Source organism: Drosophila mauritiana, chromosome 2R (assembly GCF_004382145.1).
Source record: "Drosophila mauritiana strain mau12 chromosome 2R, ASM438214v1, whole genome shotgun sequence".
NCBI classification, from domain to species: domain Eukaryota; kingdom Metazoa; phylum Arthropoda; class Insecta; order Diptera; family Drosophilidae; genus Drosophila; species Drosophila mauritiana.
The window spans coordinates 20,420,580-20,441,682 of NC_046668.1; the positions used below are offsets into that span (position 1 = coordinate 20,420,580).

Below are 21,103 nucleotides of genomic sequence, written 5' to 3' on the forward strand. Positions count from 1 at the left end.
CAAAGAGGCGCGCTCCTAAATGTACATACAATCATTTACACCCGCCTATAAAAGGTATAGATGGAGCTGGGTAATTAATTTCACTAACTCGGTGCTAATTCTATATACAAATTTTAGTGCGGCTTATTTTGTTCTCTGCTTTAGCCATTTAAGTGCAGCCTGGGAAGACGCGAACGAATTATCGGGGATTTCTAAGCTTGGGCCTGCCCTTTCTTCAAGTTCTCTGTTGGGTGTTTCAGTGTTCCATTGTATTTGGTTTATTGCACTTTTCATTGACTTTTGAACTTTTGCCTGTGGCACAAAACACTCCCGCTTACAACATACATCAACAACGAGCCACAAACACACACTCCACCACATGCACACACTTAAGTATATACAGATCAAGCCCTAAGTTCAGTAGACGGTGGAGTTCCGTGGTCCGATTCCGGGTGGCTGGGACTGTGGCCTTATGCTGGTGGAGCCACTGGAACCACCTGCTGCTCCGCCGTAAAGAAAGCTTGATTGCCGGATGACTGACACCGTGGCGGCTGCCACGCCAGCTTGAGGAGGTGGAGCCGGTGCCCGATGCTTCTTCAGTGGAGCGTGCGCCGGCTTTAGCACTGGAGCTAATCCTCCTCCGAACCCGACGGGATTGGGATTCGCGGTCGTATTATTGTTGCTGGCCACCGCGTTGTTGTTGTTGTTAACAATGCTGTTTCCGGGCGCTGTTTGTGGAAGAATTGGAGGAGCGGGGAGAAAGATATATGTACAAACATGGATAGATAGATAGAATAGCGAAGATCGATCTGTGTGGCAAACTAAGTCAAAAGGAGCTGCTATGATGCAAGCGAAAACGAAATACAAATGGTAAGAACACTTTCAGTGCAATATGCGGCAGAAGTGAGCGAGTGCACAATGTGCCTTGAAATTCTGTAATAAAACTTCAAAAATAATTCATAAAAATCTAAATTATATAGATTGGAAAATAATTGAAGTAATAATCGAATATTTAAACCTTCCGAAACGGACAAATGAATTTGAACCAATAACCAAGCGAAGAAATGTGCCGTCGAGGCAGCCCAAAAACTGGAGTAAACTTAAACACAAAATGAAACAAATGAAATATGTTCATGTATTTTATCCAAATGAATTTTGGTTTATTGTTTCTTCAAAAGATAACTTCGAAACTAAAACAAACAATTACTCGTAATGTGCCTGTTGCATACTAAAAATTAAATATTCATCGGGTATAATATATATGCATATATATATATATATATATATATATAGACGTTGGTAGGTACAATATATATAAAATGATAGCCGGGTACAAGTAAAAGCATGCGCTACATGTACGAGAAATGTAAATGGGGGCGCAGGGAAATACAATGCAAAATGGGTTGGCTTCTGTTTACATATACACGTACATATAAAGTATATAGTATAGATTAGGTAAAATATAACTATGCGTAATAATATTGTGTGTGCTTAGTGGTAATATCGCGAGGGGAAGCTTCCATGTTCCTTCCCTTTTGAAATGTAACAAAAGATAACATTAAAATTTATAAAATATATAATGTTTGGATAAAGCTATTCAACTTTAGTGTTATGCAATCAATATACAAAATAACATTCCTGCGCTACGCTTTACGCAATCATTTCATTGCTTGTTAACAGTAAAATAAACAACAATAATCAAAAAGATTACTAAACTCTGCGGGATTTTAACATATTTATGTGTGTGCCGTGGATTGCAAGCCTGGGCTTTCCTTCCTATACAATAATAATCTATACTGGTAGTAATACACTTTTAAAATTATAATTATTTAGAGATAAGAATCGTTGTAGTTCGAAACTAAAATGCCAGAGCGTGTGCCTTAAAAGAAAACTAATTATATAACAGCATTCCGTGTGTGTGTGTGGTGTCTGTATATAACAATAATCGCAGTTACAATGCATCTAAATGTTTATGTACTTAAATAAAACACTCACAAAACAAACACACTCGCTCACACACTCGACTACATACCATTGGTGGCCTTAAACGTGCGACTAGGATAGACTTTTTGTATATTTAGAAACGGCGGCGGCTTGGGGAACTCAGTGACGTTGTGGAATCGCTTCCCGAACTTGGTCTCCAAGTCGTTGACCAGGCGACCCACGCTAGCTGCAGCTCCTGCTCCCGAGCCTGATGACAAACCCGAGCTGCTGCCAAACTGATGCGAGGCATTGGCCATGTGCGTTGGTGGCGTCGATGGGGCGTTGGGCCGAATGGATGAGTGACGCTGCGGCGGAACTGGCGCTGATCCCGATCCGGAGCCACCCTGTAAGAAACGAGAAGTCACTTAGCTTGGTTCAACTGTGTTTTTTGGGGCTGTCATAGCCTGTAGTTACGTTGCGCTTGCTGTTAAGCATTTTGATAACCTTGACTGACTCGCCACCGTGCCTCCCTTTGGGATTTATAGGGAGTATCTTCTTAAAGGAGTACACCGTCTTTTCTATCCAGTACTTCACTCGGTCCTGCTGGAGGAGCACATGAATGCGGGCCACTGGGCCACGGAATACTCTTAAGGCAATGGGTTGTGTGTAAAAGCCCAGTGTTTTGGTCACGTTTCGTTTTGGAAAATCAATCCACCCCGCTCGACACGAAAATAGGTGAGTTATAAACGGAACACTAGCTTGGACTGATATGAACAGGCAGTGCGCAGCCAGGAGCGCTTACAAACAGGTGAGACTGCGCAGGCGCAGTGAGAATCTTAATTTAAACAATGACAGATAGGGTGAAAAGGGTGGCCCGAGTTCAAGCAAGCAACAAATGCACTGCGCAAAACTAGATGATTACTTAAGGATAAGTGACGAGCAAATATACTTTGGCTCACCTATTATATTATTTATCTGGTTTATCTTTAAGAGCATTTCGAATGACTAAGTATAGTTTTAATTTACGTTCCCAGTAAGGTCAGTCTTAATTTACTTAAAATATATGTATATCTCTGAATTCGTCCCCTCATCTGCTCTAAACATAGGCAAAACGCCCAAGGTAAACACCCAAGGCTTCGCAGTCCATTAAAGTTCACCTCTGACATTCGGGCCAACCTGTTGTTCTGCGATGGTGTTATTGCTGTCCGTTGGCTACTTACATTGCTCGACTGTCGCTGTGGAGGCGGCGGAGGTGGGCAGCTGCGGTGTGGTGGCGGCGCTGGCGGATTTAGAGGACCTCCATTCAGGATAATAGGTTTGACATTGTCTCGCAGCAACGATTTGGGACTGGCGCTTGCTGAGGATGGATTGGATGAGGGTGCGGGCGTCGGCGGCAGTGGCGGCGATGGTGCTCCGTTAGACATTCCGGCGCCTCCACGGAATTGGTCGCGCAAGGCAGCCACGCTGTTGCTGCTGCTCGACGATGATGGCGGCTGGGTAATTGGCGGTGAGGGAGCCTGAGAACTGATGGCCGAGCTCTGGATAAGAGCTGTGTTTACCGCACTGAACATCGTCGATCCACCGATGTTGTTCAGATTGGTGTTGGAGAAACTGCGAGCCGGCGTAGGTGGCGGTGGTGGTTTTACCGATGGGCGGGCTGTAAATGTATGTTGAACAATTAGAACTAGCGTAAATAAAATTTCAATATCGTCAGTAAAATATACAATTTTGAATTCGTTAAAAGATTAAGATTGCCGTATGGGTAACAAAAAGGTAAAACCATTCATTTATAGTTTGAACTTTGAAATTACCAAGGAAAGGACTCTTACACTTTGGCGGGTTAGGGGCACATCTCATGCTGCCGGCGCTGGTGTTGGGGCTGCTGGATTCGCTGCTATGGAACTGCAGTGGACCGCGCAGAGTGCCTAAATGCTGCTGGGTGGGGAACACGGGGCCGTTGACGCTGCCGGCCGCAGGCGGAGATCTGTAAAAGGAACATCCCCAGATTAGATGAATTCATTTTAGGTCCTCGATTGTTAAATCCAATTTGCAAGCCAAAAAGAAAGCAAAAGCGTAAGCAAACCCCAAACGGAGTTTGATAAAAGCGTTGATAAGCGTTCGCTGCGGTGCTTGGTTAGGAAGTTACTGAAGCTTGTAGCTAAATCTTTATCGGTATACCTTGGCGACTTCATGCTGTGGTGCCTGGTCACCGCCGGACGCTGCTGTCCGTTGGCCATCGCCAGTTGATTTAAGCCCGGTGGCTTCGGAGCAAAATTGGGCTTGCCAAAGCTGATGGCCGGCTTCATTGGCAGCTGATGCGGTGGCGGTGTGGGCGTCACCGACGGCGTGCTATCGGCCGTTGAGGGCGGCGAGGATTTATGCACAGTTGCATAACCACCACCAGAACTCAGCCCGGAACTAGAGCCACTGCTGCCACCAAATAGAGTGGACTTATTTGGCGCCAGATTGCGTATTGATCCCGTCGAGGAGGTTAAACTGCTGTTTAAGGACGCGGTCGAGGCACTCACGGTTGATTTTGAACTATTTACAAAACTATTGCCTAACGAGATGCTGTGGGTGGATTTAGATACAGTGTGTGTGTGTTTGGTGTGCGAGGATAACCACAAAGTCCCGTCAAAGTAATCCGAAAATAAACAAGAAAATTAAGATACATTTTAACGAATAATTTACAAATGAAAAACCAAAATGTAACCGTTCCAAACAGCAGGCTGTGTTTGATTAAGGGGTCTCTACAGTTTAATTGGAATTTAAATAGTATATATACTCGGTGTATTCCAAAAACCATAAGTCTTAAAACTATAATCTGACGTTGATTATGCTTTGTTTTAAAACCTCTTAAGGAATACCAAATAAAAAATCTAATAAATTAACACTTAAACGGAATAAATTCCAACAACTGTAGATCCCAACTAACCATAACCCAATCATGTGCGCTGCTCGTGGCTGGAAGACGACACTTACTTTAGGTTGGCCGCCTTGCTCTTGACACTTCCACTTCCACCTCCACTCCCACTGCTGTTGCTGCCGCTGTCCGAGAGCGTGGGCGATGCCGCTTTGACACTCGAACTGGAGCCGAAGGGAGGGGTCGGCGCTGTGCGGGGGATGTTCATGCGCTCCAAGATCGAATCACTTGAGTTGGCTGACTGCGATGGCACAGAAACGGAGAAGAATGGATGGATTAGTGGCGTTGACAATGGGATTGCGTGCGGCACTTTCTGCTCAACTGTTTTCCTAAAGCTATCGTTGTTTGTCTTAAATGAGTTCGCCAATATTGCTTATAACACTTGTGTGTTTATAACGAATGAGTCGCTGATAAAAGCATTACGCACCGTGTAAGCTGGACTAATTAAACAAAAAGTCTTTACAGAATACTCTAAAATCCACTAAAGAGTCAACTGGAAGCATAATTTAAGTTCGAATGTCTTGAACACCCCCAGAATGTCTATTAATAGCGGACCTCATCCATCTTTCTCGCCATGGGTCCAGTTCTCACCTTTGGCGGTTGCGGTGGTGGTCCCCGATTTGTTCTCAGATTGGCTTCTGTTGCATTGATATGTGTGTTGTTGGTCGGCGGCTGTGGTTGTTGCTGTTGCTGCTGTTTTTGGCGCTTCAACGTCAAGTGCTTGGTGAGCTCCGTGTTAAAGTCCATGGGTCCGTTGCTGGCATTCGAGGCGCTCGCCGCGGCTGGGGGGCTGTTGCTCCGCTGCTGAGCGGATGAGTTCGTTGTGGACTTCGATGTCGTTGTTGCTGCCGAGCCGGTGGATGGCGTTGCTGCGTGGGCGGAAAACGGAAATCGGTTGAGCAACGATATTAATCTGAATACAAAACGTAGTAGACCTACCGCGAATGCCGTTCACGGGCTTCAGTTTTGGCATTTGCGAGAGGCCTTCGAACAGGCCTCCCAATTTGGGGGTTCCATTGCCAAGGCCATTGCTGCTACTGCTGCTGTTGTTGTGATTGCTGGTGCTGGTGTTGTTGTTGAGGGTTCGCTTGGCTCCTATACCTGCTCCTCCATCTCCTCCGCATACCTTGCCGGACAGCGCTGGCCCACTTTTGTCCACCGTGGTGGTCTTCTTCAGTTTTGTTCCCTTCTGGATCGAACTGAGCAGAGCAGATCGGGCGTCTGCTCCTCCTGAGCCGCCCAATTTAAGACCACCCATCGCCGGAGGCGGTGGAGGTCCTGGCGGCGGTGGTGGTCCCGGCGGTGGCGGAATAGCCATCTGAAAGGGAAGACAGATATTATTATTGAACTGGGACAAAAAGAAAAGGATATTTGTCTATATGTTTGGTAGCTATATCTCTTTCTCAAGTACTTTTTGCTTTGAACTTCGCTTCAATCTCATTTTCGATGGATACGAATCTTAGGGCCCTAAGAAATTGCCAGTTCTGCGTCCGCCTCTGCGAAGCTTTGGCTTAAGACTGGCTAACACTTTTGCATCGATCAAGCGGCTTCCAAAGCCGAGACCGCTGTCACCACCCACACACCATAACACTCACACATGCTGTGTGTTTATAATACAATTTCTATACTTATTATTTATGTCTTGTTTTCTGTTGTCTTCAGATTGACGCCTCGATAAAGATACCAAATGGATGTGGAGGCACCGAAGCCTGAAATTCTCTAGTTTCTACAACTCAAAGCTCGGTTTATGGATTTCACATTCCTAATTGGCCTAAGATATGAGCTAATGTTTACCAAAGATACAAATCCATTGAGCGATAATTCAATATTTTATATATTTTCAACATTTACCCTTATCCCAATAAAACTAGTAATATTTATTATGCCCCTATGGTTGAAGCCACAATGGAAAATTTCAAGCAACACAGTTTTAGCTTCACTGGGGCAACCCACTTGAAAACTAGGCTATCCCACGTGATCCGAGCAAATCTTAAATGTTGTGAATGTGTTGCCTTTGTTTTTATCACATTTATGGCTGTTTCCAATTTAAATTTCTTTAGCTATATTTCGAGCCACCTTTCAAAATCGCATCAAATTCGCAGTAAGAGTTCCGTGAATGGAAATGGCTCCAAATAATTATCAAGAAATCATAATCAAGTTATTTTAAAGGCAACTGATAAGAAACGGCACAAAAACAAAGCCAACAATTATTTCCCCTTTGTGTGCAATAAAATGTTTAGAAAAGAGCCAATCTCATTATATTCTCATCGATTAGCTGACAAAATCATGTTCTCCGGCGTCCCAGTTTTTTCCGTTTGCATTGCACTTAATGTGATGATTCTTTGTCATGCGGAGGTAAGTTAAATGGGCGCTCAAAAAGTAACTAATACCTAACCGAAATAAACAAAACCCTCGACAGACGCTGAACTTGCTTGGAAACTTGGAGGCTATTTATGAGCAGGCAGAAGATGCACTCTCAACGTAAGTTTCAAAGGAGGAAAATAAACCTAAGCTTACTGTTTTACTCTCCAGTTTACAAGAATCACTTTTGCAACTTGAAACCAATGGCACTCTAAGCACATCCCCTGATGTGATTTATCCAACTTCCTGTCTGACTTCTGGGAAGCTTGAAAATGGCTTGCACACCCTGAAAGTCCCAGGCTTGAGTCCCTTTCAAGTTTACTGCGAAAATCAGTTAGCTGGACCCGGTTGGATCGTCATTCAAAAGAGGTTCAGTGGAAATCTGAGCTTCTTTCGCAATTGGAAGGAGTACAAGAGCGGATTCGGCAATCTAATGGACGAGTACTTCCTAGGCCTCGAAAAGATTCGTGCCTTGACTGCCCTGGAGCCGCATGAGTTGTATGTACACCTGGAGGATTTCGATGATACAATTAAGCATGCGAAATTCGATGAATTTGCCATTGGAAACGAAGATGACGACTACGCCATGAATACACTGGGAAAATATTCGGGCACTGCTGGAGACTCCCTCCGCTCACACCGCAAAATGAAGTTCTCCACATATGATCGGGATAACGATCGTGAGTTTAACAAGAACTGTGCATTTTACTATCTGGGAGGATGGTGGTACAACGCATGTCTGGACAGGTGAGATTGCTGTCGGATAAACTTTCTCGAACATAATCTCACATCTTCGTAATTATTTAAGCAACCTTAATGGTCAGTATATGCCGGGTGGGAAGTACGAGGAGAGCTTGTTCGCCAGAGGAATGTGCTGGCGATCTTGGCGTGGCCACAACTACGGATACAGGGTAACCCAAATGATGATAAGACCCAAGTGCCGAACGATACCAGTGACTCATCGGTGAATTTTGGCAAGGCGGTTTCACGAATATTGTTATTATTATTAGCTGTTCACTCCCTTTTGGTTTCAATGGCTTCAAGAACGTGAAAACAATTTGTTATGTACTTGATTAATATGCAAAGGCTGTTCCATTGAATCATCGCATTTTTGCCGAGCACATTAATCAGAATCTCAATTAGAACTGCGAAATATACTGTAATTCACATGTTTAGTTTTCTCAACTTCCTGATGTACTACCGCTCAAGGCGAACTTGACCTACGATTTGTCAATGCAATTGATAAGTCAATCGAACTATATAGTATCGAAATTGATTTTCAAGCTATACAAATCTATATAATCTAGATGGGTTGGAACGAGGCACGGAACAAGATCATGAAGCTTTATGTGTGGTGTGTTTTATTATTAAGCTGTGGCAGCCTCTTTTCTAGTGCTCAAAGCAGTAAGTTGGATCTAATCTATAAGAAAGCTGAAAGCATGGTTTCCAGGTTTGTGATACGAAACATTGTGGAACTTTCAAGTTTAAACTATGTATTTTTCAGTTTAAAGATCCAGCTGGAAGAGCTAAAACAGAGCTACAAGGAGATCACAGAACAAAAAGGGACTCATGAGAGTAAGCTCCAGCTTATTTGGCTTTCCTTTTACTAAGATTGTACTAATTAAATCTAATCAAAATCTAGCCGCAATTAATCCCTCATCCTGTCTAGCTGCCGGAATCAACAGTAATGGCATCCATGTTATTGAAGTTCCGGGTCTGGAACCTTTTCCTGTTTATTGTGACACTCGGCTGGCAGGATCTGGATGGACTGTAATTCAGCGACGACAGGATGGCAGTGAAAACTTCTATCGCTGTTGGGAGGAGTATAGCCAAGGATTCGGTGAGCTTAGCGGAGAGTTCTTTATGGGTCTGGAAAAGCTACACTTCCTAACATCCGCGGAGCCCTACGAGCTGTATGTCCATATAGAAGACTTCGATGGAATGGTACATGATGCCCGATACGAGGATTTTGCCATTGGGAATGGATCAGCGTCTTATGCGCTATCTGTTTTGGGTAAATACTCGGGAGACGCCGGTGATTCGTTGAGGTACCACAAGGGAATGCCCTTCTCCACATTCGATCACGATGATACGGGTCACGGATGCGCCAGGATTTATGTGGGGGCCTGGTGGTACGATCAGTGCCAGAGGAGGTAAGAAAACGTTGTTATCTTCCAATGAAAGTCAAACAATTGTCTTCGTTAGCAACCTCAATGGCCAATATTTGGAGGGAGGTCGATTCGAGCCGAAGATGTCGGGTCGCGGAATCACCTGGATGACCTGGCGTGGCTACGACTACGGCTACAAATTCGTACAAATGATGATCAGACCCAAGTGCTCCAACAACCTACGAAGGCAGGGCATGCAAAATGCCTTAAACGCCCATTGAATTCCATACCGAAAATCGAAGGGAAATCACTTTATTTCTTGATAAACACTATCAACATTTTGGGGCTTTTATTTACAATTTGATAATAACCGTTTCCCGCTGATTTGTTTGTTGTATTATTAGTTGATATTTTTTTTTCAACGCTGCTCTTCTACACGCGCACGTAAACAAATTGTTTTCTGCTTTTGCGAATAGTCTTTGTTTCTCGTCGAGGTTTTCGAGTGGAACGCGCGCGTTGCGCTCAGTTCGCAAGTTGAATTCCAACTGAGGAGCTCCAACGGTCGCGCATGCCCCAGCGATAAAATTCAAACAGAGAAACCGGGGAGAGTCTCCAGCGAGAAAGAGACTCGGGGAATGAGAAATATCCGGGGGGAGCGAAGTGAACACATTGATAAAAATATATTCGCGGGGGTCTGACGTCACAGCTGGGAGCTCCATGGAGCTCCATGGAAATGAGTGACTGCGACAAAGACCAGAAGTCCAGACAAAGGGAGACCACGATTGCAGACGCAGACCACACTTGTCATCAGTTGCACTGATGATGATGAGGAGAATCTGCAGATCCGCAGGAGAAATGCTAAACCGTAAAACGTGTGAAAAACCCGACTGGGCTGTCTTGACTCATTAATGTGGCACAGTGGAACAGATCTGCTGGAAACCGGCAGCTCCTTAATTGCTGTCCACTGTGATCCCCTTCGCCGGCCTCCAGCACAGACGACAGATGATTCACTCAACTCAATCGCTTGATTCATCCAGACGGATTGTCGCTTAATTGAACAGCTGCTGCGGCGCTGGGAAAATTGGTCAGCGTTGCACGGAAGTGAAAATAGTATTACCATCTGTATTAAGCAATGCATTTATCATCAAACATTAAAGAATTTTTCAATTTGAATTTTTTGCATCTTCAAATTAGAATGCTCTGGCTAAGATTTGATAATTTTGGACCGACTTCCTTTTACTCATTCAAATTTCCTTCTAAATTTAAATTTTAAATTTTTTTTGAATTCTCGTTAAAGAGACGCAATAGTTTCCTTAGATTGACTTCCTCCAGTTTGTCTGACCATTGGCAAATATCTTGGGAGTTAAATCAAATGTTTGCTCCAAACGATGATTCATGGGCAGGCGAGTTCGTTAGAAATTTGAAGCATAAGACCCAGGTATTTATAAAATTTCTATATCTTATCAAGAATTACTGACGGACAGACAGCGCGAAAAAATAAAAGTATTTATTCAAGAACTTAACGAATGAACATACATGTTTAAAAGCAAATTTCAAGGGGCAATACTTGACGGCAGTAAGTTTCCTAAGTCTTAAAACCATATGGTAGTATTTGGTATAAAGTATAATCTTGACTCAAAATTATAAAGAAAAGGTTCTAGTTGGGAATTCGGGATACGAGTGATTCAGTTTCCGATTAAGCTTGATCTTGGCACCATTCTTAGATGTGCATTATCAGCTTTGGCCGTATGACTGTGTCGCGCACTGTTAATTCCATTATACTTTCATATAAATTCGCTACATTTAAACCGCTATTGATATGAAAGGTTCAACGACAGTAAATCGATTAATTGAAACCGATGGCTCTCAGCAATTTCTTGGCTGATATGGATTGTGAGTCATTCGCCCTAAACAATTCCAGGTTGGGGTTTCTAAAATTTGGCTCGATTGCGCGTCCTGGTTTTAGTTCCTGCTCCTATCCTCGGATTACATTCAATTAACGTTTTCGAGGTGTGTCGCCACTTTTATCTCCACCCCCAGGAACTCGAATGCCCGGCAAAACGCTTTCGGATTGCCCCAATAAACTGTCATCAAGTTAATTGCCCCAAATGGACATATAAACAAGGGCGTGTTATGTTCCGAGGGAAGGACTGGGATGGGGCGACATCGAATCGAATTGAATCAAAGCGCGGAAATCAAACCTCCTGTCCCTTTCCATCCACCATTTCAACTCCCATTCCATCCACGCCGCAAACAAATCGCCCGACTGTCAAAATTCATTTCCACCGCCGGCCATTATGTAAGTCAAATATTGGGTGTTAAATGTTCAGCACGCCCATTGGAAACGCTTCGTGAGACAATACCCGATACGCCAACCAACACCCGGTAACCGCAGGAGATTGCGCAAGTCTCATAAGACAGGCCGCAAAGTGTCCCCCAGTTTGGATTTCTGCCGGGACAGTTTGGTTTAGCAAGCGCCCAGTTCTCCTAATGATGGTAATTTTGCTGAGGTTTTTCTTCATTTAACGTAGGTTTTCTTTGTGTCGCTTTCCATTCGTTTGGCTCATCGCTTTGTTTACTTGGCAATTTGCACAAGTGTTTCATTGCGTTTCAGGTTTTCAGACTGGTTTTGGCAAAGGCAGTTCTAAAAAGAGATTTTGAATGGTGGTTACCTACTTAAAATGACTTCTAGTGCGCCAGTTAATTAGTTTGTCTATTTGCTAATTGTATAGTGACTGTGACTCATTGCAGTTCTGCTGCACTTGATTCTTAAGCAAAAAACCCGTTTACATGATGCACACAGTCTTGCAATTTAATTTGCCTCACAAGTGCCCAGACTTTCGCTTTCAATTTCTTTAATTTATTTTTGTCGTTTAGCTGTGGCCAAGTTCCAATTACACAAAGCCAAAACCGTTGGACTAACAATTAACATTTACATTTCAATTGCAAGTCGTGCCAGCTGTGCCTTTTCATGATTTTCGAGGCAGGGGAAGCTGCTCATCAAATCATTGAAATTCCAAAAGCCACGCGGTACGATAATAATATGTGACCGCAGTGCTAATCACGCGGAGCAACAAATGCAAAAGACAACACGCTCCGAAAGCATTTCTTATGCCAATGTTTTTATAGATCATCCAACTCGATTTTGTTTATAAGTTTTTTTTTTGTGAATGACCGTTTTTATACTAGAGGCCCGCTGACGTAAAAACGTTTTGTGGCGAATGTTTTGAGGTGAATCCAATTCAGGAGATACACAAAGTGGCTTTGCTCCAGTGGCAGATTTTGTTATGCCGAAAACATTACTGCGGAAAAGGTCAGAGATCTAATAAAAACAATTTAGCATGCAAATTCCGAATTTCTCTATCAAAAACACATTTTCAATTTATTCTTGACAGATCTCAGATCGCTGAAATGACTCATAAGCAGTTAAGCCTCAACATTTGATCAGCAATAGCGTCAGAACTGGTTTATAGTAATATTAGTCATATTAAACGCTAGATACAAAATAAGATGATTTTCAAAAACTTGAATAGCTTGACATATTTATTGTTATTCTCAAAGGTTACTCCCAACCTTCCTTAAAAACCTTGTATTGATTCATTTGCGAGTGCATACCCCACATGTGAGTGAATACATCGCATTGAACGGCCTTTTATGAGCCTAAACACTGCGTTTCGGGTTACTTCTGATCTAAGCGTTTCACCATGCATCATTTTGCATTTGCATTTGCATTTTGTAATTGAAGCTTCTGCCTTTGCCACATCGGCTACCTCATCATCGCTTGCTGCGCGTGTGTGATGTAAGGCCCATATTCGCTTACAGATAAATATTGCATTGTTGCACTTGATGTGGCTGTTTCAGTTGCTAAGCCCGTTGTTGCCGGCGGGTCTATTAAAATGCGGTTTTCAGCACCGTCGCACAATGCTTAAATAACTAATGCAAACACATCATGAGAGCCGAGACGAGACAACGATGAACTCAATGACAACAACGGTGTTGGGTTCGCTGGTTTGCATACACAACACATGGAGAAAAGAGTCACTAACAGTCACTCTAAGAAACAACAACCCGGTCATTTTAAGTGCGCAAGAAATAAATACTCAGTTCCACATCCTCATGTTCCAATTAATTTTTTGGTCGGATACGATTTGAAATGGGAAGTTGATCTTCCTCTCTGAACATTGAATCACTTTCCAAAAATGTCTTTAGTGCTAAAAGCACAATGAAACAGAGATTTGTTCGCAGTGCAACTGCAAATGTGATGTGAACACAAGTCAAACACAAACTATGAATCACCGAGGCACCGAGGAAGCGAAAGCCCTCGGCATGGGGCTCGAAACTGTAGCCAGAAATCGGTGCGCTGGAGAGCTCACTGTAGTTTTATGATTCAGTTCCAGGTTGCACAAGGAAGTGCAGCATAATTCAACGGCATAAAGGCTGACAGAAACGACCGACTCTCTCCACTACGTGCCAATCAGACCTCGTGTGATGCAGTGCTCGAAAAATGCACGACAGCCAATTCGACTGACAAATGGCCGCACACAAGGCCGACAAGTGCCCACTCCCCGTGGCCATAAAAACCCATATCCACACCTCAACCTCCACGCTCCCTTCAATCCCTAGTCTTTGCGTGTGTCACTGCGACAACACTCGATAATTCTGTGTGTACTTGCAGTGGGGGATGCACAACAGCCTCGACAATAGACTGGCAGCAGGCAGACTCCTGGACGGGATGCGATGGAATGGGACGTTGGGATGGGTTGGTGCCATGTGCCCGCCGCTGCCATGGCCTACGCCACGCCAATGACATTGAACCCGGCGACTGGGGCGACCCTTTGTGCCATGCATAGCATTACGGAAAGGAGCTCCAAGCCCATTCACACTTGGGGATGTTTTAAAGAGCGCACTAAATTGGCCAAGAGGGTTATTTTGGGTACAGAGAAAAGAAATTACTTCCAAAGTTACAACGTCTATCATCTCGTATTTCAATGTTTTGATATCTGTTTTCCACCATCGCAGAGTGGCAAAGCATTTTAGAAATGAGAATATAAACAAGACGTTACTCGACTATCAGATATAACTAGAGAATCTGATAAATAAAGGCAACGAATATACTATACCCGCCTACTCTACAAGTAACGCGTATAATAATCTATTGTAAAGACAATCATTTTTATCAATCGTATCACTATGCGTGGTTGTGATTACTGGACTCGCCAAATGGCTATAGTAAGAGCCCAGATTATGTCATACCATCGAAGTTCAACCGCCACAATTCGCACTCACAACGCTGAATGGAGCCAAGCGAATGAATCAACCCCTAGTCAGCGAATTTAGTTTTCGTCGGCCGTCGAGCAATGCACTCTTTGTAGGTCAGTTATGGGGTGGCATGGGTGGCCACATGCTCCATGGGTCTTCGCTGGTGTTGCAGCACTTGGTGTCGTCATGCGTCGCGTGCCCGGGCGTTTTGCTTAATGTGATTAAGACAAAGCGACAACAAACCAAAACAAAGTGCATTCGCTGACGGAACAGGAGAAAATCAAAGCGACCCGAGTTTGTTGCACCCCTTTTAGCCGGTTAGACGGTGGCAAAGGGCTTTTCGTGTTCTCCGACACAGGAAAAAATAAATTTCATGCATGCTCAAATATTAAATTAAATCGGGCAAGACATGGGCTGTCGGCTATACTTAGAATATATGCAAATAATGGTGATTAAATTGGAATATGAACATATGAATAAATATTATAAAAAGTCTAAATACAGCTGCCTACAAACGCTGGTATGTGTTCGTTTATTGTGTATCTCGAGGCCATAAGATATAGACCCATATCTTGGAAAATGCAACTTTACATACACACAGCACACAACCATTAGTCGCAAATATCGTGGCGAAATTGTCGGAGGGCGCGATAAGATAATTGCCTACATGGAACGGGTACCGAAGAGGTTCCTGAATTTGCCATAAATTACCAAATTTCTGGGCGCCATGCGAAATAGGATTGATAAGGCCGCTCGATAAGTCTGTATCACTTCGGATTTGGAGTGCTGAGTGATGCACTGAATCGACTTAATGGGCACAAAGCCAAACGGGTTGGATTTACAAACAGACTCACCTTGAAGCGGGTTTCGGTTTTCGACTGCGGCCGTAGCTTCTGTGAATGAAATTCTCGGTTCTCTGGGCTGCTGGCTGTGTTCGGGGTTTCAGCAGGTGACTGTCGTGGATCTCTGGCGGAGATGAAACAGCATAGCAAGCGGTTCCCTTATGTATTTTTCCGAAACTATTGTATCCGTATCCGTGTCCCTATTAAGTTAATCCGCGCGCTAGATCCGTAGATCGTTTTTCGAGTGCACAGGTGTTGTATGTGATGTGTATCGTGTCCTGTGAGTGCGGGGGGAAAGTCCCTCCCACTGTTGGTAAGAATTGTAGAAATGTGTAAAAGCCTGGCTAAATCCCTAAAAGACGTACAACGACGATACAAATCCAACTGATTTTCATTTTTACACAAACACACGCACACTGCGACAGCACACTCTCACTCACGTACACGCACGCACACACTGCAAGGTGGGCTGACTTCTGATTCAGTGCGATTTTCGCGTTCTGCAAGGTGTATCTACAACTTCACGAATCGCCTATTCACTTCGATTTCGGGTTCTAGCGCTGCAGCATTGTTTATCTACCACGGATATCCAGATTTTCCTTGCAATCGGTCGAGAAAACAATGAATTTATTGTGCAGCAACTTAAAGGTGTAAGAGAAACATAGACGTATCGATGTCTCTCGATGGTTTGTGCCTATCGATATCGATGTCCTGCAATATACACAGCCTCCACTAAGCAAAATTTTAGCATTGTGGCAAACGTGTAGATTGTAAATGGAAGATAACTCTTGGTAACGCATATGCGAATTTGAGCATTAACCCAACAGTTCCTAATTCTTGTCGTTTATAATTATCTAAAATATATTATATTCACATCGAATTGTATTGTTTCTTATATATATGGCCTAAAATTAAAGTATTTCATTTAATTTAAGAGTAGGGTCGGCGTTGCCATACTTTCAAAAAGTTTTTCTCCAAGCCAGTGTATATTCCAATTGCACAACAACGGTCACTCTATTTCAAAATTCAAAACAAGCTATTGGCGTCGTCTGTCTGGATTTTGTGAATGGAATAACTAGATCAGAAGAAGCAAATGGGATCTAAAGTGGAGCAGCAGTACAAGCTGCTGAATGCGGAGCTAATGGACCAGGTGCAGAAGCAGCGCTTGGAGATCGGCGAGTACAGGAAGCGGGTGATATCGTTGGAGCGCGAGATCATGGACATTCGGGAGGAGCACGTCCTGCAAAACCATCGCCAGCGCATGGAGAACATCAGTATCGTACGCAGCCTGATGCTGAGCCTGAACGTGGACTCTGATTCCCTGGCGGTGCGTCAAGAGCCCGCTCAGGCAGCTCAGATAAACAGACCAAGCGGCCCGCGTCGCAGCTCCAGGGAAATCTGCAAGGACATGCGACGGACGTGTGTGTTGGCCCGCACCACCAGACCCATCTCGCCAAGAAGATCTTCCTCAGTGACCAGTACGGTTTCGTCCTCTAGTCGCCGCTCCAGCGCAGAAGTGCAGTCCGAGGTGGTGGCCACTAGGATGCCAGAGGATAGGAGAGCCGACAAGGTAACTAATATTTGAATTGAAATATTCTCTTGCTAACGCTTCCTTATCGGCGTGCGTACAGCCTACACCACCGCCACGAAGACCAGCGGAATTAGTGTTTGATGAGGACGACTCGGACGATGATTTCGACGAAGCCGTAAGCCCCGTGGAGGAGACACAGACTGAGCAAAATGAGGAGAACAATCGTCTGTTTAGCATTATAGAGGAAAATGGCAGTGAAGGGGAGTCCGCAGACTCGTCATCATCATGCGAAGCCATCTACTGCGACACAACGGTTGAAAGTAGTCCGCCAAACGCCCAAGTCACCGTCACGCCCAGTGGTCGGGCTCTCCGGGAAGTGGATACCAATGTCCCAGTAGCAGTGTCCCTCAGTCGGGGAAAAGAGTCCGCGAAGGGATCATGGTTGGCAATTTCCGTCGCTGTGGAAGATTCTCCACAGGAGCCAAGCATACAGTGCCCGCGACTGGCAGTCACCAGGCCTAGTCAATCGTCTGGAATCTTTCCTGATGTCAACGGTCTAACGCCGCGAAGAAGCCTGTTCAACGGTATAGGCAAATTGGCCGGGAGCACCAGCACTCCGAAATCCTTTCTCGTCGAGGAAATGCCATCTATGAGAACTAGAAGCCGAACTACCGCTAATAAGAAATCAGAAAATACGGATATGTCCAGTTCCTTTTGCAACAACAGCGCAAGGCCGAGTAGAAGCTGCAGGCCCACCAGTTTGGTGGAGCCAAGTCTGAAGAACAAGATGCGCAATGGCTCGAAAGGCAAGGCCAAGGCCAAAAAGTAGATTGACGGATATTTTAATAGGTTTTAATTTTGTTTCTGTAATTTCATCGGTTTTCAATTACCATTTTTACCATTTAATATAGGCATAATGTTTTTAGATCGCCAGGCCCTGATAAGTTTAATTTATAGACTAAAAGCTGACTTCGGATTACTTTTTGCCTGCAAACGAGGGCATACTCAGTTCATGCAGCTATCGGAAGGAAGACAATCCATCATCATCATCACCCAAAGATGCCAATAGGAATTTAAAAGTACGTCTAATTCTTACATGTTCATTTGTGAATAAAACAACGTTTCAATTGATTTGTTTTTAATACGCTTTAGGGGGACTATTTTTATAGATTCCTCTTAAATGCAAACTAAGTTTATTCGCACAAAGTTGTTGGAAACATTTACAAAAGACTCTGAAGAACAAAGTACAATTACAATTAAATACAGTAGCAAAAGGGTAATGATTATACGTAAGCAGGCGATAATTGCACTTCTTTTAGACTACCTCGAACTTGCCCAGACAACAGTTGAGATGGTCGCCTGCATGGTTGTGGCTCGGCTGCTCCGTGTTCTCCTTGATCTCGCTGATAATGTCCTGTATCTTGTTGATGATCTGTTGCGAGTTTTCACCTTCGCTAGGAGTGTGTTCGGTACTTGCGGCCGCTTCTGGTTGCTTTGCCTGGGCGGCATCTGCGGGTAGCTCCACGCCCAAACTGACCACCAGCTTGTTCAGTGCCTCAATCTTCTCGCGCAGCTGCTCTCGCTCCGCTTGCAGGAGACGCATTTGGGCGGCCTTCTCGTACTCACGCTGCTTTAGCATGCGTCGCTGCGTTTGATAGAGGGCAATGTACTCCCCAATCGTTTCGGTTTCGCTCTGCAGCTGGAGCACCAGATGCTCCAGGCTGTGCTTCTCCTCCGTCAAGTCGGCGACCTGGCTGATCAGTGTGGTGAAACGCGATTGCAAGCGTTCCACGGCCTCTGCGGTGGGCAGCGTTTCAGCTGCTTGTCTGCGGTCGTGGTTCTGGCCGTGATCATGTGGATGATCATGCTGATGATCGTGTGGATGGCTATGTGAATGATCATGTGTGTGATCGTGTGGATGATCATGCGGATGATCATGTGGATGACCATGATCATCAGTATTATGATGGCTATGATCATGGGAATGATCGTGGTCATTATCATGACAATGGCCGTCGGAATGCTCATGAGAGTGATCGTGCGAATGATTATGCAAAAGACCAACTTCCTTCGCTTCCTCCGCTTCGTTTTCTGGTGCATCTGCTCCATTCCCTTTTTCGTTTTCCTCACTGGCGTGATACGCTTTGGCCTGAAAGAAAAGATAATGGGACTTTTAATATATAAAGACAGTTATATTTTAATCCTAGTCCAACTCACCTCATAATGCCGGAGACGATCCAGCTGCTGTTGCAACATTAACTGCTGACGTTGTAGTTCCACGTTCTCGTGCGATAGTCTAATCATTTCCTCATCCTTAAACTTAAAGCGCTCCTCATTTGCGTGTAGCCTTTGCTCCATGCTGTTGTAGTTCTGGCGGATTTCTCGGTTGGCAAACTCTTCTGAATCCAAGCGGATGACCAGCTCGGCTTTGTCGTTTGTCAACTGGACAAATCGTTGCTGCAGTTCGTCCAACTGGTTTTTCATCTCTACGTTCTGGGTCAGGGCACGCGATGCGGCCACTTTGTCCGACTCCATGGTGGCCAACAGCTTGGACTGATCGGGCTGCTCAGATTGCAAGCGTTCGAGTTGCTTTTCCAAATCGTCTAAAGCCGAGTCCTTTAGCTGCAGCTGATCGTCCTGCGACTTGATCTTCAGCTGGAATTCGTGGCGCTCAAACTCGAAGTTTTCGATCCGCTCTTTCAAGACAGCCAGTTCATCTTTCAAGGCTTTCTGAAATTGAAATAGGAGATTAAACAGGTTTTCCACGTTTTTCCAGCTTACTTACCTGCTCGCTGGTTTCTTCGTTGGATGGCTGCACCTGACTGGCCTCTTTAAATTGGGCCTGCAGGCTGATATTCTTTTGTATGTCCCGCTCCAGGGCGCCCACGTGCTCCACCAGCTGGCTTTCCCGCTCCCTTAGTGAGTTCAGTTCCTCTGAGAGTTCCGTGTTTCGTTCGTTGAGCTTGGCGATTTCGCCGCTCTGATGCTGCACATAGTTTTGATACTGACCAGCTGCCTGCTCCTTGTCCTGCGTTAGTTGACCCACCATCGCTTGGAGGTCGCGTATTTGTTGCTCGTACATGTATTGTGTTTGCACCAGCGACTCCACTCGGTTGTCTGTGGTGACGCTAGACTCGTCTGAGAGCTGCCGCAGCTTCAGCTGGGCCATCTCGAGTTCGTTCGATTTTTGGGAAAGCTGTTGCTGCAGTTCCTCGTGCCGCTGGTTGCTCTGCTTCAGCTGGGCCTCCAGTTCGTTGAGATGCGACTGTTGGTCCTTGATTTGTGCTTGCGATTGTAGCAGTTGTGCCTGGAGTTGCGCGTACTGCTGTCGCTGCTGCTCGCCGGTCGACTGTTGATCCTGGCAGTGCTGTTGTAGCTGCTCCAGACGCAATTGATTCTGATCCTTAAGGGTGCGAAGCTCCTCCAGCTCTAGCTCACGTTCCCGGCAAGACAGGCGAACCTTGGTCAGCTCCGCATTGAGCTGGGCCTTTTCAGCGATGATCACCTGGATGGCCTGCAAGCTAGAGGCATCTGCCAGTCCGCCATTGTGTTCCGACTCGTTTTGGGCAAAATAAGAAGCGGGTGTGGGCAGGACAGACTGCTCCGGCGGCTGAGTCCCACCTGCTCCTCCTCCGTTCACATTTATCTCGCTGTCCGAGCGTTCCGACAGATTGCTGGATATGCTCACAGTGGACGAGTGCGATTGCGTGGTGGCGGACACCGTCTCCTCAGTTCCAGGCTGCCCATTGTTGTTGCTGGCGCGCTGCTGGTACTCCTTCAGCTGTGTCCACAGAAGCGTGTTAAACAAAATCATTATTAGTCGGCCAATATGTGTCCACGTCACAAGAGCAAAACAATTGTGTGTGGCACTGGTTGTCGCACCTTTTTCCTTGCTGCGGCCAACTTCTGAGCCTTAGCATCCTGCGTGTCATCGGGCATGTCCTTCGGGGTCAGCAGCGGCACCTTTGCCACACCTGGAGTAAGCTCGGTTCGGAAGGCGAGCCAAATATATAAATTAAGCTAAGAAAAAGTGGCAAATTCTGAATGTTGATAACAGGTCTGAAGTTGAGTAGGACCGTACGCGTTCAGTGCCAAAATGCCGCGTGAACGGTAACACTAGGCGGAAGGGAAAGCACAGTTATATATTGGCGCGCATTTTCAGCTTTTTTGGCTATTT

At 45.0% G+C, this 21,103-nt stretch overlaps 5 protein-coding genes across 16 annotated transcripts; 3 read left to right on the top strand and 2 right to left on the bottom strand.

Moving 5' to 3' along the window:
• Positions 1-233: 233 nt before the first annotated feature.
• Positions 234-16,085, bottom strand: LOC117135902 (WAS/WASL-interacting protein family member 2). 9 transcript variants are annotated; one of them, XM_033296461.1, is made up of 10 exons: positions 15,408-16,085; positions 5,765-6,143; positions 5,417-5,694; positions 4,885-5,066; positions 4,081-4,473; positions 3,714-3,886; positions 3,123-3,559; positions 2,377-2,505; positions 2,012-2,306; positions 234-707 (listed from the first exon to the last, which is right to left on the bottom strand). In XM_033296461.1, exons 2-10 carry the CDS (start codon positions 6,141-6,143, stop codon positions 397-399), a joined length of 2,577 nt encoding a protein of 858 aa, XP_033152352.1. In that variant the 5' UTR covers positions 15,408-16,085; the 3' UTR covers positions 234-396. The 9 variants fall into 9 exon arrangements, with proteins under 9 accessions (XP_033152352.1, XP_033152346.1, XP_033152353.1 ...); XM_033296455.1 differs by lacking the exon at positions 15,408-16,085 and adding an exon at positions 9,666-9,831; XM_033296462.1 differs by lacking the exon at positions 15,408-16,085 and adding an exon at positions 9,652-9,831.
• On the top strand, positions 6,939-8,338 carry LOC117135906 (ficolin-1). The gene is made up of 4 exons (XM_033296472.1): positions 6,939-7,180; positions 7,245-7,306; positions 7,358-7,933; positions 7,995-8,338. Exons 1-4 carry the CDS (start codon positions 7,058-7,060, stop codon positions 8,152-8,154), a joined length of 921 nt encoding a protein of 306 aa, XP_033152363.1. The 5' UTR covers positions 6,939-7,057; the 3' UTR covers positions 8,155-8,338.
• On the top strand, positions 8,401-9,645 carry LOC117135907 (fibrinogen C domain-containing protein 1). Its single transcript, XM_033296473.1, has 4 exons — positions 8,401-8,636; positions 8,691-8,761; positions 8,829-9,339; positions 9,392-9,645. Exons 1-4 carry the CDS (start codon positions 8,494-8,496, stop codon positions 9,573-9,575), a joined length of 909 nt encoding a protein of 302 aa, XP_033152364.1. The 5' UTR covers positions 8,401-8,493; the 3' UTR covers positions 9,576-9,645.
• Positions 16,086-16,374: 289 nt separating the features above from the next.
• Positions 16,375-18,057, top strand: LOC117135905 (shugoshin). Of its 4 annotated transcripts, none has more exons than XM_033296470.1 (3): positions 16,375-16,965; positions 17,027-17,792; positions 17,853-18,057. In XM_033296470.1, exons 1-2 carry the CDS (start codon positions 16,489-16,491, stop codon positions 17,753-17,755), a joined length of 1,206 nt encoding a protein of 401 aa, XP_033152361.1. In that variant the 5' UTR covers positions 16,375-16,488; the 3' UTR covers positions 17,756-17,792; positions 17,853-18,057. The 4 variants fall into 4 exon arrangements, with proteins under 4 accessions (XP_033152361.1, XP_033152360.1, XP_033152362.1 ...); XM_033296469.1 differs by having other exon boundaries at positions 17,027-17,775; positions 17,838-18,057; XM_033296471.1 differs by having other exon boundaries at positions 17,027-17,775.
• On the bottom strand, positions 18,054-21,003 carry LOC117135903 (golgin subfamily A member 2). The gene is made up of 4 exons (XM_033296465.1): positions 20,809-21,003; positions 19,712-20,707; positions 19,144-19,656; positions 18,054-19,075 (listed from the first exon to the last, which is right to left on the bottom strand). The coding sequence occupies exons 1-4, from the start codon at positions 20,863-20,865 to the stop codon at positions 18,242-18,244; spliced, it is 2,400 nt and encodes a 799-aa protein (XP_033152356.1). The 5' UTR covers positions 20,866-21,003; the 3' UTR covers positions 18,054-18,241.
• Between the last annotated feature and the right edge of the window lie 100 nt (positions 21,004-21,103).

Excerpts from the sequence above, each read along its gene's own strand:
- LOC117135902 (XM_033296461.1), bottom strand. The coding sequence starts at position 6,143 with ATGGCTATTCCGCCACCGCCGGGACCACCACCGCCGCCAGGACCTCCA. Across the intron at positions 4,474-4,884 it reads AGCAAGGCGGCCAACCTAAA|CATCTCGTTAGGCAATAGTT; the intron begins GTAAGTGTCGTC and ends ATCCACCCACAG. Across the intron at positions 3,560-3,713 it reads GTGTAAGAGTCCTTTCCTTG|CCCGCCCATCGGTAAAACCA; the intron begins GTAATTTCAAAG and ends ATACATTTACAG.
- LOC117135906 (XM_033296472.1), top strand. The coding sequence starts at position 7,058 with ATGTTTAGAAAAGAGCCAATCTCATTATATTCTCATCGATTAGCTGAC. Across the intron at positions 7,307-7,357 it reads GCAGAAGATGCACTCTCAAC|TTTACAAGAATCACTTTTGC; the intron begins GTAAGTTTCAAA and ends TTTACTCTCCAG. Across the intron at positions 7,934-7,994 it reads TACAACGCATGTCTGGACAG|CAACCTTAATGGTCAGTATA; the intron begins GTGAGATTGCTG and ends TAATTATTTAAG.
- LOC117135907 (XM_033296473.1), top strand. The coding sequence starts at position 8,494 with ATGGGTTGGAACGAGGCACGGAACAAGATCATGAAGCTTTATGTGTGG. Across the intron at positions 8,637-8,690 it reads GCTGAAAGCATGGTTTCCAG|TTTAAAGATCCAGCTGGAAG; the intron begins GTTTGTGATACG and ends TGTATTTTTCAG. Across the intron at positions 9,340-9,391 it reads TACGATCAGTGCCAGAGGAG|CAACCTCAATGGCCAATATT; the intron begins GTAAGAAAACGT and ends TGTCTTCGTTAG.
- LOC117135905 (XM_033296470.1), top strand. The coding sequence starts at position 16,489 with ATGGGATCTAAAGTGGAGCAGCAGTACAAGCTGCTGAATGCGGAGCTA. Across the intron at positions 16,966-17,026 it reads AGGATAGGAGAGCCGACAAG|CCTACACCACCGCCACGAAG; the intron begins GTAACTAATATT and ends GCGTGCGTACAG.
- LOC117135903 (XM_033296465.1), bottom strand. The coding sequence starts at position 20,865 with ATGCCCGATGACACGCAGGATGCTAAGGCTCAGAAGTTGGCCGCAGCA. Across the intron at positions 20,708-20,808 it reads TGGCCGCAGCAAGGAAAAAG|CTGAAGGAGTACCAGCAGCG; the intron begins GTGCGACAACCA and ends CTGTGGACACAG. Across the intron at positions 19,657-19,711 it reads ACGAAGAAACCAGCGAGCAG|AAAGCCTTGAAAGATGAACT; the intron begins GTAAGTAAGCTG and ends TTTCAATTTCAG.